This window comes from Carassius auratus, chromosome 27 (assembly GCF_003368295.1).
Source record: "Carassius auratus strain Wakin chromosome 27, ASM336829v1, whole genome shotgun sequence".
In the NCBI taxonomy this organism is placed as follows: Eukaryota; Metazoa; Chordata; class Actinopteri; order Cypriniformes; family Cyprinidae; genus Carassius; species Carassius auratus.
In genome coordinates this window covers 8,671,859-8,691,663 of record NC_039269.1, presented here as the reverse complement: position 1 = coordinate 8,691,663, position 19,805 = coordinate 8,671,859, and the positions used below count along the sequence as shown (strand labels likewise).

The 19,805-nt window shown below is 34.9% G+C and overlaps 1 protein-coding gene across 2 annotated transcripts in view; it reads right to left on the bottom strand.

Annotated features, from left to right (window-relative positions):
- Nucleotides 1-19,805, bottom strand: part of LOC113045355 (calcium/calmodulin-dependent 3',5'-cyclic nucleotide phosphodiesterase 1C-like) — a 63,863-nt gene that overhangs the window by 40,767 nt on the left and 3,291 nt on the right. Inside the window, exons 1-3 of one of the 2 annotated variants that reach the window (XM_026205694.1) lie at nt 12,763-13,016; nt 8,787-8,837; nt 6,867-7,038 (exon numbers count right to left, since the gene is read on the bottom strand). In XM_026205694.1, coding sequence (XP_026061479.1) covers nt 6,867-7,038; nt 8,787-8,837; nt 12,763-12,847 — 308 coding nt within the window. In that variant the 5' untranslated portion in view covers nt 12,848-13,016. Of the gene's footprint in view, nt 1-6,866; nt 7,039-8,786; nt 8,838-12,762; nt 13,017-19,805 lie in introns of those variants that run through there. The other variant, XM_026205693.1, reaches the window with a different exon arrangement.

Genomic DNA, 19,805 nt, shown 5'->3' with positions numbered 1-19,805 from the left:
ATTTTCATCTGAATAAAAACACTGATGCCACGCTGTGGTTTGCTTATGTTACCTTACACTGCTCTTGTCGAAAATCAATTGATTAAGTTTCTACCTCCTTTTGTTTCTTGTGCTTTTGTATTTTTCCATCTGCTTCACACAATGGGGCCATTATATAATGGAGTTTCCTGGACCCCCCGAAAATCCAATAAGGCAGAAAGCTGGGCTGACCGGCCTGAGACTGATGCATAGATCTAATTCCTCATGCTGGAAATGTTTTTTCTCCAGGGAGACGTTCAGGGACAGCTGTTATTGAAAGCCGAGACACAGCAGATTTCGCTAAACATGCTGGTGTTCATAGGTCAAATTCAGAGCTAAATCAGCCATGCAATATTGAAGAAGTGTACATTAAATTTAATTGAAATATCCAAGATATAGGCTTAAATCTCAATACCAAAAGTGTATCAGTTTATTAAAAGTAGTCATTGTAAAAATCACCATCCACCACCTTTATATAAAGAACTCTCATCCCTTATTAAAAACAATTATCATTCAAATAGTCCTGTCGGTTTATGATGATGAGGATGATGATGATGACTCTTTCACAGGCCTTTCAATCACCTGATGCAGGAGGCAGGAGATAATGCCAGGCCAAAGTCTCAAAGACACATCAGCAGCGGGCCGCTTTCATCTACGGAGATGCTCTCGCAAGCGCTTCCCTCCATCTACTCTGAGCTCTTCAAAGGTCTTGTTTGAAGGTGCTCTTTCTGCTGGCTATACTCTACTCTTCTTTTCTTTTAAGTGAGGTTTATATCGAGAGTGTGTCAGGAGACTGTGAGCTTCTAAACGAGATTGACGTCACCTCCTGTGAGCCATCACATCATCACTAAACACATCAAACTTGACCAGCGACATCTCCAAACACTGTCAATCTGACCAGCTTGGCTCATGAATATTAATTAGCTGATTCTCACTCAGTGGTCCTTGCTTAAAGTGTGAAGGTTTGTTCAGACTATTTTCAGTCAGCATTGTTTCGTGGCTGAAAACTTTTATTTTGTCTTTGTGCAGTTGCCGAAATCATTGATTATAAAGATTCATTCCTGGGGTTTGTAATTTTTAGTTTTTGTTTTTTAGTAACACTTTTACTCAGTATGAATGAATGAACTGGTAACAGTGAATACATTTATAATGCTACAAAAAATTTTTTATTTCATATCAATGCTGTTCTTTTGAACATTTTATTCATCAATTAATACAAAAAAATTGATTATCTTTCTTAAATATTAAGCAGCACAACTGTTTTCAGCATTGATAATAATCAGAAATGTTTCTTGAGCAGCAAATCGGAAAATATTAGAATGATTTCTGAATGATCATGTGATACTGAAGATTGGAGGAATGATGCTGAATATTCAGGAATAAATTATGTTTTAAAATATACTAAAACGGAAAACAGTTATTTTCAATTGTAATAATATTTCATGATAATATGACTGTTTTTATTGCATTTTTTTTTAATTTTTTTTTATAAATGCAGCCTTTGGTGAGCATAAGAGAGTACTTTCAAAAACATTACACAATTTTACCAACCTCAGACTTTTTAATGGTAGTCTAACTATAACATTTTTTAACACGTTATTTATATCCAAGTAATATCTCCCCTGATGAAAGCTGAGCTTACAGACAACAACACAATTTTTTGGCAAATTAACCTCAAATGAGATGAATTTCCAAACACTGTCCCTTTGCCTGACAAAGCTTCAATAAGCATTTATAGTGCTCCTATTTATTTCTGATCTCATTGTTTCTCTATAATATTACATGAGAGGGTGTCAAACACTCCAGTGGGACCCTAATATGCATTAAAAACTATTGCTATAAAATACTGGGCGAAATCCTTTCAATCAATATTTTTCAGTGAATTAAACAATACCGGTAAAATAAATTCTACCATCTTGGATTACTTTCAACAAATGCAGCCTCTTTAAAGGTGCTTGCGCTGCTTACAATTTGGCCAAAATAAGATGAGATGAGATAAAAGACAATTATACTTTAAGGCAACTACTTAAGCCTTAAAATACACCACAATCAATCAGACATTCATTTTATTGGGTATTATACTACAATTCACTAGGACACTAAAAATGCATTATTTATTGCAGTACCACCAATGCCATCTAGGTTTGCAGCTCTCTATAAGTTTTGGAACAGAAGCTTCCATTTAAATTATACATCTGGACCAGACTGTCAACCCAGATATTAAAAATGAGGGCTGTAGCGATTCGATTCATGGTTTTAATTTTACGATTTAAAAATGTTAATGAGTAAATCAACTAAATAAGTAACACAAATAAAATAAATATCTTCATATAAACAAAATAAGGCTTTGTCTGTGATCTTTTCATTTAAAATTAGAGGCAACCACTGCATTTTAAAAATTATCCAATCAAAGATGCTGCATGCATGCAACAAAAAGTATAATTTAGAAATTTGAAGCAAAATCAGAATGTTTTGACTTCAGTTTTGTGAAACTGTACATAAAAATATCTGAATGAAACCAAAACAGCAGACGAGCTGAGCGAGATGCAGATTCACTCTCTGCCAGCAGGTGGCGCTTTATGCATTATACAGAGGCAAGTTGAAAAAAATCCCATCTAAACTTTTCTAAAGACAGTAAATTCCCCTCAGACATAGATTCATAGAAACTCAAACGATTTGAATCATCATATATTTGAATCGATTTTCAATCTGCTCACAGTTAATCATTACATCCCTATTAAAAATGCAACAAAAACATTGAAACCAGAAATTCAGATACAAATGAGCGACACTAGACAAGTTCTACTACACTTTGGCCCTAAAGAAAGGCTCTCTATATCCTCACCAAATAACAAATGGTTCTTTAAACAGCTTTAGTTAAACCAAATCTAGCCTACAAAGGTGAAAGGCTCTCAAATGTCACAGGTCAATCCCAGTGGCAGTGTTGACAGAGGAAAGGTCTCACAGGAGGACGTTAGAAGGTCTCTCTCTAATGAATGTGAAAACACTGAAGCAAAAGAGAAAGCACAAACAATTTATCTAATGCATAGTGCACACAAAAATTACAAGAACTTTCTCCAAAAATATATTAAGATTCAGCGAAAACGGAGCATAACATGAAGGTCTGAGATACCAAACGAGTCCCAGATGAGTTTAGGATGAGTCAGAGACCTAAAAAGTCTCATTTAGTTCCAGTCAATGATTTAAATTTGGACATTTTTCCAATAGTTTCCTGCGTTTATTTCTTCAGGGAGCTTGCTTGCAGATGAATAGCTGTGTTTGGGTTTTGATTTAAGGTGTTTTTCTGTCCTACTGAAGAATGGCACTATTATTCTTATACTCATCTGATCCAGATGCGTTAATGAGAAAATAATAGCGCTGCACATCTTTGCTAAGCAATATTAAGAACATGTTGAACAAATTGAGACATGTCGTCTGTGAATGTTACAAATCGCTTGTGTCACAGTAAATGTGTCTGTAAAGGCACGCTGTCAGCAGATCGCCATTAAGAGTGCACTTGCTAATGAGTGCCGTCTGAAGGAGGGATTTTAGCGTACTCCTGCAAGCGGCTATGAAAAAGTCATTCTGAAGTGCTAAAAGATTCAAATTTGATTTGCCCATTTAATGACCAAAATCAAATTAAAAATTTAACAACAGTAGGCCCTGCTGAAAAGATGGACCTCTTCCTGGGGAAAAATGTCGTACTTGGTGGTCCGGTTATAAAGTTGGTTTCTCCAACCCAGTAGCTGGATTTTTACTTGCTCCAAATAGCTTACCAGCTCTAACCAGACCGACTGAAAATAAATAAATAAATAAATAAATGACACTAAAAATGGCTAAATAAATAGAAATAAAGGGCAATACATGACTGGCAATAAAAAAAGAATAATATATGGCAACAAATAAATGGCTAAATAAAATGTCAATAAATAAATAAATTGGGATAAAAAAATTTAATGGCTTAATAAACAGAAATGAATGGAAATAAATGAATGGCAAATTTTTTTTTATATATATAAACGCTAAATGGCTTAATAAATAAATAAATAAATGTCAATAAATAAATAGATCAATAAATGGTAATAAAAAATGTCTAAATAGCTATAATAAATGAAAATTAAAAAAGTCTGAATGGCTAAATAAATGACAATAAATAAATGACTAAAAATGAATGAAGGAATGAAATAAAATAATGGAATGAATTACTGAATAAATTGAGTTGAATTATATCAAGATTGAGGAAAACTATTTGAAATTTGGAAATATCCTGCCATAGAACAGGTCACCCCTGACCCTCGACTCAATGTATCATTCAAGATGTCTGATTACATGAAGCTTGTCTGTGTGGTGTTGATTGATCAATGACATTTTCACATCTACTGTAGTTGAACTATTATCTCCTTTCACACTCACTTTTAAATAGACTAAATTATAATTTGAGAAAAAAATGACTGAAGCTCAATTATTACTTTGAATATTAGAATTCTATCTTTAAGATACTCAATGCAACAATCTCAGAACATCACATACAGTCAGGTTCCCTGATTCGAGACGTCAGTGATCAAAAATAATGGTAAATGATAATGAGGTCTTTCCTCTTGACCTCTTGATGACCTTCGGCATAAAATGGCAAACTTCATCCATCTATGGCTTGCTGAATCGATACACTGGGACAGTAGAGCTGTGATGAAGTGACCAGGTCAGCAGCCCCATCAGACCACCAGCTGTGTATTACTCTTACCTAGTTTCATTCATCAAACAAACTAATTATTATTATCCATCATCATTATTCTCATTATTATTATTGCTATTATTGACAATAGGCTTTACTTTACAATACAGTCTACTGCATGTCAAATGAACGTTCTCTGAACAAATGACTTTTTTCTTATGCCACTGTCAAACAATTGCATCTTATTGGAGTATGACAAAATGCTCTGAACCGAATAAGACCTAATCAGAATGAGGCTAAACTAAATCAATGGAAAAAAAAAAAACAGACTACAAAACTTTGCTTTTCTAAAGTTGAGGAACTCTTGAAACATCTGCAACAGTATTGCTCAATCACAAGTATGAATGTCATGATTAAATACTTCCAAATCAAGCACGTTAAATTGACAGCCCTACTAATTATACAATAAATCACATTTATATCACCCCTGGTCTGTTCTTTCAGTGTCTGCTTTTCCAGGGCGTTGTAATATGGACAGGTGTCTGCTAATGAGTCTGAGCAATTCTCTTATTAATTATCCTTATCCTCTTATTAATTAACCCTACCATACCACCCAACATTTCATTCTAACAATGCTGCTATGAGCATGACTGCATTATGACCACAGGCTTAGGAACAAACACGCCATCAATAACAATCATTTTAAGGGCGGCAACTCCGTCGGCGCACGTCATAATTAATTTTTCATGAAAATAATCAAATATCACTCACTCTATCAGGTAGATACAACTTTCTCCTCTAATGGTGTGCTACAAACTAAAGTCTTAAAAACGTTCAAGGGTGCAACACCTTCCTCCACTGAGGAAGTCCAACCTACTGTATTTCAACTAACTCATCTTAAATCCCCAAAATACAGCTTTTTTCTTTGTCTCAGCCGACTCAGACTGCAAGAGTTGATGCGTAAACTCTTTAGTGGTCCATCAACTGCAAAAGATTTTCAATTATCTGTCTCTAACTGCTGCAAAAATTAGAAAAAAGTATTTCAAAGTAATTCGACTATAAAACAGTTGAATGCACATTCGATGGACACTGTGTAAACCGACTGAAGTGCTAAGAGTCTGGATCTATCTTCTTCTCTTCCCTTCTGAAGTGCATTTGTGTCTCAATTCGAGCACCTTGAGTATTAGTGGCAGCTGTTTTCCACTGTAGCTAAGAGACGCCTCGCGAGAAAACTCCAAATGAAGACATGTTTTCTTCACATTTTATTCCTGTTTTTGGCCTTTAGGTTTACTACTACAACTAAAAACTAAAATGCATTCTGTTCATGTTAGTAGCAAGACAGCAAAAGGACTAAAAAGCATATATATATATATATATATATATAACATACTGATTTTGCAGAAATTAATGTAAAGCCTACTGTATCATATTTGATAATATACACAAATTTCTAAGGCCTCTAAATTATTAACATGGTCAAAGCTTTACTCACGTACATGTCTTCAGTTTATACTTTTATTAAGCAAATAAAATGACTTGTAATTGTAAAAACATCCACCTTCAGGTTGTGGTTCACGTGTCAAGCTAACCAAAGCAAAAGGGATGAATGAACATTACTAAAAAACTTTTCAACAATGTGCTGGATGTTGTTAATACTTGATTTACAATTGTAATAGTGCTTATCTAGTGACCCTGTTCGACCCCCAATTGTCTAGAACCATAAAAAAAACAATACATAAATAACATCATTCTTTTTAGATCTTAAAAAACATGAATGACAAACTATACTTCCCAGAAAGCACACATTTTATAGAGCAGGTTAACAAATCAGACTTCTATAGGTGCCATTATCAATAATTAGACCGATCTGCCATGTAGTCAAATCCCATAACCTGGTGCCTGACGTCAGAAGAAAAATGACTAATAAGATCCTCCTAGACAATTAAACCCCCGAGTACCCCCCCCCCCCATAATCTCACCTAGACTTGAGAAGAGATCTCACAACCAAAGTATGTGATTTCACTATGGGAGAAACGTTTGAAACTAAGTTGATCTTTGAAATATAACTGGGAAGGCATTCCTCAGGATGCTGTTCCCAGATCAGTCCATCCTGTCAGTGATCACGTGACCTGTAAAGCAACATTGACCATCAAAAAAAAGAGAGAGAGAGATGAACCTGACAGCAGTTTTCTCTGTTGCTTCTGGGACGTCTGTAGAGGGAAGCTCATCCGCCAGGATCTCTTCTATTCTGCGTGGATCGTCTGGAACGTCCCTCTGAACTTTGACCTTGTCCTTCTTGCACGTCCCAGCAGTGAGTGTGTTCCATAGTGCACTCTGAGACTTTGAGCCTGGAAACAAGATGAATGAGAGTCAAAGAAAGACTTAAGCACATTCTCTCTCAGAAACTTTAGGGGTACAACAGCTTGTCACTGGGGCAGGACCCTCAAAGGGACACTGACAGTGTTCATAATAGTGCCAGTGACAAGCTGTCATGCTATTTTTTCAGTATACTACTATCTAAAAAACAACACATTATGTCTTGTCTGCCACAATATGACAATCTATGATCCCCCTTGCCCTCCTTCAATAACATTAATTTCATCTCAAATTGAAAATGATTTATTTTCTTTAATATTTTATTGCACTACAGCATTTTATTTATTATTATTTGCTTTATTTGTACTCTCTTAATATGCACACACAGATATGCTGCAATAATTTTTCAATAAAGTTAAACAACTTATTTTTGCACTCATTATGCACATATTTTTAACAATGTCATATTGTGGTACGAAGGGGATTTGTTCAATACATAATCCATCAATCCATTACCTTTTTTTTTTTTTTTTGTACGCTATAGCATTTTATGATTTATTTTTTGCACCCACTGTGTGCACACTTTTTTTTCAGATATGCAAATTTTGAAAAAAAAATTTTTATCAATTCATAATGGAATTATTGCATGTTAAGCCATTCCCATTCCTTTATTGTTATCATTATTATTAAAGTGTTCTGATTCAAACTAACAGTAATGGCATCAGCAGACCAACATTCTAAGACTAAAAATGTACTTAAAGCCTCCTCTTGAGAGCCTAATGGCTCAGTTGTTGATTCATAGTAAATTATATTGATTTGCTCCCACCAAGCTTGTGCATATCATTATCATCACAAGCTCATGCACTCATAATGTTGTTATACAGATGTAATCTGTATACCACCTCTGAAAAACGAGTTACTTTGGATGCAGTATCATGCAGAAAAATGAACTCTTGAATTTCTTGATAGATGCTGCCATCTCGTGGCATGCCCATGTAAACTGTAAGGCCTGTTAAAGCTGCAGTCGGTAACTTTTGACGCTCTAGCGGTTAATAAACAGAACTGCTTGCGTGTTGCGGAAGAACATTGTATTAAAGTTTTCACTAGTGTTATTTTAGTATCAATATACCATTAACGTTTTTCTTAATATTTTTTTGTTCTCTTTCCATTTCAGTTTTAAAGGTTTAGTATTTTGTTGTGTGTTTTCATTTTTATAAGTTTTTTGCTTTTTTTATGTCTTTATTAAGATTTAAGTTTTAAGTTTTCCAAAAAAGCATTAATATTAGAAGTTAATGATTTAATGAACAGAAACTTAGATTATGAAAGTCACATAAAAGTTTCAGAGAATCTGTGAGGTCTAAAGTTTTTTAATTGACTCTGCATGGATCTCTACACTGAGATCCAGACTAGCCCATGTTTCTGTGGTCTAGAGAGATCTTAAAAGCTCAAGAGGAAGACTCCAGCTCTCTAACGATGTTTCCATGCTTTCTAACTAATGAATGAGTTTATCATGACTTTAGTCATTTGTGATTGCTGGACAATGTTTTTTTTTAGAAGTTTTCGTTTTTCATGTCCGCACAAATCCTGTGGTAAAGACATGCTGTAAGTGATTCTGCTGCACTTTACAGAATAAATGTAAATGCAAATGTGCTCTTTCTACTTCATTTCAGCCTTTCCCTTTTGAATATGAAACCAGATGTAGATTTATACAAAAACTAAATGTAGGTAGGGCAGTGTGAATTTGTTGCTTTCTAAAAAAATAAAATAAACACATACTTACGTGCAAACCTTGCCAGCGGCCTGCTGTTTGTCTCCACATCCTCATTAGCCACTACAGAGAAAAACAGAGTTATATGCTGGCATTTCTCTGTGTGTGTGTGTGTCTGTAAAAAAAAAAAACATAAAATACCTTTTTCTAAAGCTTTTTTCAGTGGCTTAGTAAAATACATCATTAAAAATCTTTTTTTGCCCCTTTCTTAATGTGTCTTTTTGCATAATGTGAATATAATGAAGCGAGCTGCTGGAAAAGCGTGGAAGGCCGCTTTAAAACGACTTCAGCCGCCGTTATATGAGCCTTTCATTAGGATCTGAAATGGGTCTTGGTCAGTAGGGGACTGGAAGGGTGTTGTTAGTGTAAAGTGTGTCACTTCTAGTAAAAAATAACACCAGAACAAAGAAAATCAGCATGATCCACAAGAAAGTCTTCAGAGATGCTATACTGAGAAGGGCAAACATGTCTATTTACAGTACTTAGTTTTAATTTATAATAACAAACTGCTTTTTCAGATGGAGCTGTTTTTTGCATATTGTTATACAGGTTGCTATAGGGTGTTCTAGAAAAAAAGCCTCTATGAAAGTCTAAGTGTTTTTTTTTTGTTTTTTTTTTTTTTTTTTTTTTGTTATTTGATTATTCACAGAAATCATCAACTCAAACATGCTGTGCAGATAGATTTTTATCATTCATTAGCCAAACTGTGTGGGATGAGTTGCAAAGCAAAGTGTAATACTTGAGGTGTTGTTATCATTACATAAACCTAAAACTGTTCTGTAATTCAAAAATATATGTATAAAATATTAGATTAATATATATATAAAAAAAGAAAATCTGTCTACAAAACTTTGATTTGTCTAATAACTGAAATAAACTAGTCTCCAAAGCACCTTTTTGTTAGTTTTTAGTTGCTGTTGTTTTTTAAGTTAGTCACCTAATGTATATATTTTAATATTTTTTATATATATTTATTTATTTATTTATTTTTAAGCTTTTGTACTTTTGTTTTGTTTTTTTGTAATTTTTAAGTTTTACTTATTTTAGTATTAATAAAATGTTTTATTTTTTATGTTTATTTAAAATAATGACATTTTTATGGTTTTAGTTTGAGTTAATTGCTTTTTCCTAATATTTATATATTAATTGTCAACATTTTATATATATTAAAATAGAAAAAAAATTGAAAATTTAAATGAAAACTTAAAACGTAAAACACAAAAACTTGTTCAAAATATTATATAAATAAATACTATAATGAAAAACTATATAAATGATAACACTTACTCTGGGTTAGTGATTTGAATAAACATCTAACTCCAAGTATATGCAATAGTATCAACAATGCATGCATTTGCATCTTATTACACCAACAAGAGTTCAGTCGGTGCATTACTATGTGTGTCTAAATCTAGTCAGTGCACAGGCTGGTTCAAAGTTGAAGAGATTCTTTAGCTGGTTTGTGAGAGCTGCTTCAGTGCCTTAAATGTAAATCGCATTAGCAGGCAATGCATAAGTTGTTTGAGCTGAGAAAAATCATAAGATGCATTAGTGAAGTAAAACACCACACAACCCCCATTAAGAGTAATGATATTCCGTATAGAGACCAAAACACACACACACACACACACACACACTACTGTATGTTTCTCTAGCACGCAACCCATTAAAAGCCCCCAGAGTGACACCGAGGGCGGAGAGGAAGTAGTCACGCTGCTTTAGCCAATCATCATTAAGTCAACAGCAGCTCGTGGTCACGCTCCACTGGACCTGATTGACAACACGTCACACGTAATGAGCTCAAAGCACACTGAGCAATTGAATGCTGGGCTGCTTAACCATGACGACAGGCAGATGTTTGAAAAAGCCATAAAGCATTATGATTCGAGATTCCCTGCTGTGATCTTGTATAAAGATCATCTAGTTTATCTACAGTGTTAAAAGTGCATTATTTAGAGTTTTGCACGTAAGGAACTTCCTTCTATAAATACATCAAGACAGACAGTAAAAAATCAGCATCTCACACCTCTGATGTTTCCATCATAACACCTTTCCTGACCGCTGTCCTCCCACGTGGGTGTGTGTTTCTCAGAAAATACATCTGATCAACAGGACGGTGTGTCTAAGTATGGAAAAACGTACAGTCAGATGTTCATTATCTCAAAATAAACCGACAAGATGATCAGGATCCAGCCATGAAGCTTTTATTTTGAGATAAGATAATGAGCAGCTCATGGACATGACATATTGATTTGAGATTAATTTATGTTATTATTAGCTAAACAGCAATATATGACCACAAGTGACCAATCAGAACTCTATTCTATTCTAATAAACTGTAAAATCTGGTTTTAGAAAGCCAGTCAAATTTGACGGATTAATTGGAAATTTAGATTTTGAAAGATGAGTTGAGAGGCAAAGTTAAATACTTGTTGTTATCATTTAAGTAGAAATCATTTTCTGTAACTGAAAGTTGAAATAAAACTAAATCTAAATATTATTAAACAAATTAATGCTAAACAGACATATTTGTTAAAATAAATATTTAAATATATATATATATATTAAATTATATGGTTAAATGGTTATTACACAAAAATATCTGTCAAGTATTGTGGTGAGCTGTAAAAAAATTATTTTATTATTACATTTTTTTATGGGTCAAACTGTGTGGTGAAGTTTAATACTTGTGTTGTTTTCATTAAGTAAAACTATTACAAATCATTTAAAATAAAATAAACAATAGACTAATAATTTTATTTAAAAACGAACAGAAATATGTTTAAGTTAAAGCTCTAAAATGTATTAAAAAAATTGAAAGACACAAATTGAAGCTAAAAAGACATTATATTAAACACAAATATTACATTAAAACATTTAAATATTTATAACAAATATATATATATGTGTGTGTGTGTGGTTTTGTAATTAGTATGAGTATTCTAATAAGCTGTATAAATAGATGACAGATCCCTATATCCTTGCAATAATAACTTTTAGATTATTCTTAAATATCTCAGTCGTTTCTCATAGACAGCAATGAAATGAAATGGAGAACAAACTGAGACTTATGTTCAAGCTTCCTGCTTTTCTGACTTTCACTGTTGAGAAAAACACTCACACCTCCTCTTAAAGCTATTTCAGCAATGTCTCAAACTGTGCTCAGACATCAGACATTAAATAAAATAGAAATAATAACTTAAAATTACAACAAAAACTTGCCTTGGCAACTAAATGAAATAAGTCGAAGCACCACAATTACTGAAAAAATTAAATAACCTAAAATAAAAATAATAAAATAAATAGAAACAAAAGGTAATAAAAATGCATATGAGATTGCAAAAATTTGAAAAAATAAAATAAAACTGAAAATATAAAAAGGTAATTTAAAATGAGAGTAAATACTAATGATATATAATCAATGCCATAATAACACTGACTTGGAATAAAAGTCTAAGTATAAGCAATAACAGTAATGCATGCATTTTAACAACAAGAAGATAATGCACACTTCTGTGTTTTCACATCTGTACCCTCTCAAACTGTGCTCTGAAATCTCGATATGAACTCAAACATCTCTCTTCAAATGATCCCCTATTCTAATTAGATTTACAAGCTGCAATTCACATTTATTTTAGACTTCTGTATGTACGGTTGTCTTACTGTAGAAGAACCGCAACAGAAACATCAGACACGAAGCTGATAGTTAATTGAAAATTCATTATATCTTATACACCATGCAAAAACAATAGTTTGCTCTGAGTAGGTTTGTGTTTGATTGTGTATTGTGTGTGTGTGAGGTCAGGTGCATTTTACTCCGGTTGCTATGGCACCCGTAGAGTTGTGTTCTCCTCAGAAATCAAACACTCACACATCACATCCTGAAATCAACACATCTGTATGTATAAACACAGATGACTCTCCTGTGCATCTGAAGCTGTGATGCATCCCCATCAAACCCTGATTCTGTCATCGGTTTGTTTCTTACCAATGGTGAAGCTGAAGCCGTCGATGCTGAAAGTGGCACTTCTGCCTTTGGTGAAGCCCTTTTTTCTAGAGTCCGTTTCTGACATGTTTTCTTTCCCTTGTGTTGTATTTCCCGAGTAAATCCCAAAGTTGTGCACGAGTCTTTTGTCTCTTGTTCTGACCTGCTCTCCCGCTCTACTCTCAGAGACACGATTTCTCTTTTTCTATCATTCTCGTCCTCTTTCGCTCTCACGGTCTCATTATTTTCTCCCCTCTCAACAGAGCACTTAGTGTAGCAATGCATAACATAACACACTCTGCTCCTCTAATGTTCTGCGAAGCACATTTGAAAAAGAAAAAAAAGCAGCTTTGTCCACGCAGCATGTGAGGATGTGATCGTGTGATTTTATCATAGAAATGCAATCAAACCTATTTTGAATCGCTGCAGATTTGTTGAACACATTCCCAGAAATGCATCTAGCTGGGCCAAGACCGTCAGGCTTAAGTGTATTTTAGTGAAGTGTGTATCGTTCATTTCTATTCAAACATTTTTAAAGACAAAGATAAAAATGTTTTTTAATAAAAGATAGAAAACGATTGAGACAAACAGTCAGGAGGAGGCCGAGATGTTATTCGACTGTTGTGCTTTGAAGCTTTGATATTTTTGTCTGTGTCTGTCTATAATACAGTGGGCTGGAAGAGCCACAAAATGATCCCCAGCAGGCCAGTGGTGTAAATGTCTCAGAAACAGACTTCATGAGGTGGCCTGAGCCCTAGCTTCCTCTAGTGGGCCCATGTTCTCACTGCCCGGCACTCTGGAGCTGGACTGGCATTTGCCATTGAACACCAGAATTGGCAGGTCCAACTCTGGAGCCCAGTGCTTAACACAGATGAGAGCATGTTCATCCTGAGCACATGTGACAGATGTGAAAGGGTCTGGAGAAGCTGTGGAGAACGTTATGCTGCCTGTTACATCGTTCAGTAGGACCGGTCTGGTGGTGGGTCAGTGATGGTCTGGGGAGGCAAATCCATGGAAGGATGCATGCAGACCTCTAAAGGCTAGACAATGGTACCCTGAGTGCCATTTGATATCGGGATGAAATCATTAGACCCATTGTCAGACCCTACAGTGGTGCAGCGGGTCAGTGGTTCCTGACAATGCATGGTGGCTAGAGTATGCAGCATGAAGGAATTAATATCATTGAATGGCCCCCATGCTCGCCTGACCTAAATCCAGTAGAACACCTCTTGGACATTATGCTGCACCTCAGACAGTCCAGGAGCTCAGTGATGCCCTGGTCCAGATCTGAGAGGGAATACCTCAGGCACACAAAGATGTGGGGTCAAACTACTGAGTAACATTTTGAGTTACTGCAATTAAACTTCATCAAAATGGATTAGCCTGTTTCATCATTTTTTTTACTTTGATTTTCGGGGTGTCTTTTGAATTCAGCCCTCTAGAGGTTGATCATTTTAATTTTCAAACAATTTAGCCTCCATTCATTCCAAACACATTACACAGTCCATATCAGTCTAGATATCCAGCACATTATTTTTCCCCATTGAGATCTGAGTTTTCAAAGTGTTCCTTTAATTTTTGGGAGCAGTGCATATTATAGAGTGTATCATAAAACACATATTTAATATTATAAATGAATTAATTAATGCATTTATTTAGGATTTATTATTCAAATATGTATAAAATTTCTTTTAATTTCATTCCAAAAATATTATTTAAATCTTCAGGGCTGCACTTATTCAATTAAAGAATACAGTAACAACTGCAATATTTGGAAATATTATTATTCTATTTTAATATATTTTAGCATTAAAATTCATTCCTATTAAAAAACAGAAGCAAAGTCTGTAAGATTAACATACAATTAATATGTTAACAATGAATATAGAATAGAATTTGTGATTAGCATTAAACGCTATAAGCATTAACCACTTTACCATCCATTTAAAAAAAAAAAAAACAGCAGAGAGTGAATTCAGGTCCCATTGTAGTCTACCATTGCTTGCATCAAAGAGTCACACATATGGGAAACAGTTCTTCTTCTCTAGATAAAATAAGGTGTAATTCATAGCTTTAATGAATGCATATGAAGATATTTGTTGAGTGTGTGTGCTGTTTAGTAGATGAGATTCTTATAGTGGCAAGCAAATCTCGTCTGGACTTTCCTGAAAGAGCTTTAATGAGCTTCCAGTCATCGCTGAAGTTGTGAGCTTGTTTGTGTTCGTGCATGAGGTCAGCTCATGTATATGATGTCTCGACTGTGAATGCTGGTCACTAAGCAACCAGCCAAGGCTTTTACCCACAGCATTGAAGAGATCCTGAGGTTAATGTAATGCAGTGTACTGGACAAAAGCTGAGCTCATGTTCACTGTGAACATAAACAATCCACACTGTTATTTCTAGTGTTTATAGTGTGTGTTGTGTGTGTCTGTATGATGTGCAATAAAGGATGCACTGTAAAAATAAATAAATAAATAAATAAATACTGTGCTTTTTCAATGTTATCATGTTGTCAAAAATATCATGTTCAGTATGTTGCTTGCCATTTCTTTGCAATTAATCGTACATAAATATATGTGTGTGTGTGTGTGTGTGTGTGTACCAAGAGCTCCTGAAAAAGCACAACAAACGCCTCATGTGTTTGCGCACACTTGGCAAATAAAAGCTCATTCTATTCTATTCTATTCTATTTTATTCTAATAAAATCGCGTTTCTTGTGCATTTCCTATTTCTAATCACAAGAGGGCAACAACGCTATTAATTACAGATAATCGAGACTCGTCAGCATTATATTGACACACCAGCGCTTCTCTGCTTATGATTCATAATCTGCATATGTACATTAAAGCGTAAATTAGCTAATTGGTGAGAACATCAGTTTGAACAGAGCGATCATCATCAGAGACCACGCGCGCTGTTCCCGCGCCTGTTACCATGGCAACGCACAGTGGTGCTGAGGCAGGTGATGTCACCGACAGAGTAAAAAACTAAATGATCTTTTAGTGATGGATAATAACATGAAATCGCTAACGGGATTCGGTTGTGATTCAGAAGAGAGAGAGAGAGAAAATAAGCCTATAGCAGCCTATTAAGATGAATAAGGGTTATTTGCTATTATTCGCATTAGTTTATGACTAAACGGACTGTCATTAACACAAAATTACTGTCTAACCCATAGTTTATCGTCTCATTCTGCTTTTGGGTTATTTTATTTGAAGCATTTTTTCCCCCAAAATCTGTCTATATATATTAGGCCTATACATTTCATTTCAGTTATTTTGCTACATAAAGTTAAACTCATTTAAAATGAGAAATGCTATAGGCTACATAGTAAAATATAGTACAATATGCCATAGTAACATGTTTTTCATTACTTTAACTAAAAGTATTTTCAAAATAAATCTAAATAATTTAACCAATTTTAACTACACAAGGTTCATCTGAATAAGGTCAGTTTAATATTATTTAAGTTGAAATGTTTTGTTGAACCAATTTGATTAATGGGATGGCAGCAACTGGACTAGAATATTTTTTACAATATAGTTGATAAAAAGTTAAATTTTTTGTACACTTTATTTTCTATTCATCATCAAACATCATGATTTTAATGTGGGAAAAACCCAGAAACTACCAACTTGGCACCACATTATCTAGGGAACTGAATAAGACATGTTTCATATGCAATTTTGTAAAAAAACAATGTACATATGCTAAAATATACTGATATGTAGCTACTCACCATCTCACCATCAGATCTACTCACCATTATTTCTCACCCATATTTCATTATATACTGAATTTTTATATTATTTACTGAATTTTTATATTATTTATTATTTGGATTCTATTTCAGTTCCGTCATACAAAGAGTGCAAATGATATAACTTTTTTGAAACATCCCATTTGAACTTTTATTATGAATATTATGGTTTTGCATTATGAATTTATAAAAACTCCTACTGACAGTTTAATCAGAGGAAATGTAACCCCTGAACTGAGGACAAATGGGCTTCAAAAAGACACACTTCACAATAAATCTAATGTTGAGTTTAAATGCGATCGAGTCGATATGATGCTTAAAGGGGCCCGGAAACCACTGCGACGCATCTGTGAACAACTACCAAAGAAAGACGTAGATTCTTTGGCAACAACAACAACAAAAAAGTAAACCCTACTGAACATTTAATTACTTAATTATTATTATTATTATTATTTTTTTTTTTTTTACTGTTCTCTAAGGTCCACATATGTTATCAAGATTTTTACTTAAAAAAAAAAAAAACATCATAATTTAGAATATGCTATTTTCTGTCCTGTTTTGATCCCCTCTCATCAGAACGCTCTGTTCAAATATGTGACCGATTGTAGACTCGGAAGTAATGCCCACTGATATGAATTTTTAATATCCTTAATAGATGGACGTCCCTTTAGTTTAAAAATGCATAAATACATTTCAGATTAACAGTAATAAGAGACAAAGCAATAGTGTCCATGTAACGTAATAAAAACAGTTACTCACACTTGTGTGGTGCCACATGACCTTGATCCAATATATTCAGCAAAGTATCATCTTTTAGTTTCAATCTTTTTGAAAATCCAGTGTCGAATTGCCATGCTTGTAAACAAATGCACAGTAAAATTAAGTGAACAAAAGGACCAAGTTCTTACTGACTCGGTCTGGATCTTCATGAAAAATATAGTTCATCCACTCTTTCCCAACACGGAGATCAAAAGGTAGGCAAGGCAAAGAGTTTTCCCACAGTTTGGCACTGCACAGCATCTTGTTGTCTTCAGAGCCATCTTTATCATTTTGTTTCTGCGTAGACCTGCGCGTTTGCCTCTCTCATAAACACGTGCAAATCGATGGGTGGTGCTAATCAGGCAGTGATGTAGAATCGGTGGGCAGGTCTAAAAAGGCAGTTATGTAGAATCAGTGGGTGGGGCTAAAAAGGCAGTTATGTAGAATCAGTGGGCGGGGCTAAACAGGCAGTGATGTAGAATAGGTGGGTGGGGGTAACAGGCAGTGATGTAGAATCAGCAGGCGGGGCTAAACAGGCAGTGATGTAGAATCAGCAGGCGGGGCTAAACAGGCAGTGATGTAGAATCGGTGGGCAGGCATAAAAAGGCAGTGATGTAGAATAGGTGGGTGGGGCTAAACAGGCATCGATGTAGAATCGGTGGGCAGGTCTAAAAAGGCAGCGATGTAGAATCGGTGGGCGGGGCTAAAAAGGCCACGATGTAGAATCGGTGGGCGGGGCTAAACAGGTATCGATGTTGAATCGGTGGGCAGGCCTAAAAAGGCAGTGATGTAGAATCGGTGGGCGGGGCTAAACAGGCATCGATGTAGAATCGATGGGCAGGTCTAAAAAGGTAGCGATGTAGAATCGGTGGTCAGGGCTAAAAAGGTAGCCATGTAGAATCAGTGGGCGGGTCTAAAAAGGCAGTTATGTAGAATCAGTGGGCGGGGCTAAACAGGCAGTGATGTAGAATAGGTGGGTGGGGCTAAACAGGCAGTGATGTAGAATCAGCAGGCGGGGCTAAACAGGCAGTGATGTAGAATCGGTGGGCGGGGCTAAACAGCCAGTGATGTAGAATCGGTGGGCGGGGCTAAACAGCCAGTGATGTAGAATCGGTGGGCGGGGCTAAAAAGGAAACGATGTAGAATCGGTGGGCGGGTCTAAACAGGAAGCGGTAGAGAATCAGTTGGTGGGGCTAAACAGGCAGTGATGTAGAATCAGGTGGGGAGAAAACAGGCAGCAATATAGAATCGTGGGTGGGGCTAAACAGGCAGCGATATAGAATTAGTGGGTGGGGCTAAACAGGCAATGATGTAGAATTGGTGGGCAGGGCTAAACAGACAGGGAAGTAGAAACAGGTGCTGATCATCTTCTATGGTTTATTCACACCATTACATCATAGAGTAGAACATTCCAAGAGAAAGTTTCGAGTTCTGAAACTTACAAGATGTTTTAATAGTACAATAACAACATGTCAAAAGAATTTAGATTTCTCAGTTCATGAGAAAAAAAAACAAAAAAAAATTTTTTGCAACAATGTCTTAGAAGAACCATTTTTGGTTTCCCAAAAACAGTTCTTAAAAGAACCACTTTTTTCTTAGTGTAAAGAATATTTTTATAATATAAAGAGTTTTGGTGTGTGTGTGTTTTTTTTTTTTACACTATAAAGTAAAAAAAAATACAATAAAGTTTCCATGGATGTTTAAGGTTCTTCATGGAACCAAAGTTGACAATGAAAAACCTTAGTGTTTAAGGGTATACTGTAAAATTTGGAACTCGGGACACACTTCAAACTCTTACAACATATAGCACAGAGCTACTGGTGTTTTGTTTTGATCGAAAAATAACATTCAGTCACTGTGCTAGTTGGTGTCTCCCAACCTGAGACTCTCTAGAGATGTGATGCTGTAGATGGAGAAAACCTGAACAGCCGAAGGGCCTTAGGGACTTCAGCGGGAGACTTTACTGTCGCTTCATGGTAACCATGAAACATAGAGCTACAGGTGATATTTTAGTCACCCTCAAGGGTCACCTCTTCCTTTAGCAGTCAGGTGAAAAGGGGACAGAGAAGATGTATATCAAAAAAGGAACAGGCCTGAAAAGTCACTTAAAAATATATTATTTTCTGTGTGTATAATATCCATTCTCATATTTTGTTAAGACGATGTCTTCACCTTTGCATTTACACTACCATTCAATATTTTGGGGAAGAAAAAAATTGTTTATTTTTGAAAGAAATTACTTTAATTCAGCAAGACAGACTAAAATGATTAAAATGTCAGTAATGACATTTATAATGTTGAAAAAGATATCAAATAAATGTTGCTCTTTTGAACTTTCTATTAGCTGAAGATTCATGAAAAAAATTCCACAAAAATATCAAGCAACACAACCAATTTAAAAAATAAATAAATAAAATAATAATAATAATAATAATAATAATAATAATAATAATAAGGGTTTCTTAAGCATATAAGATTGGTTTCTGAAGGATCCTATTGACACTGAAGACTGGAGTAATGATACTGA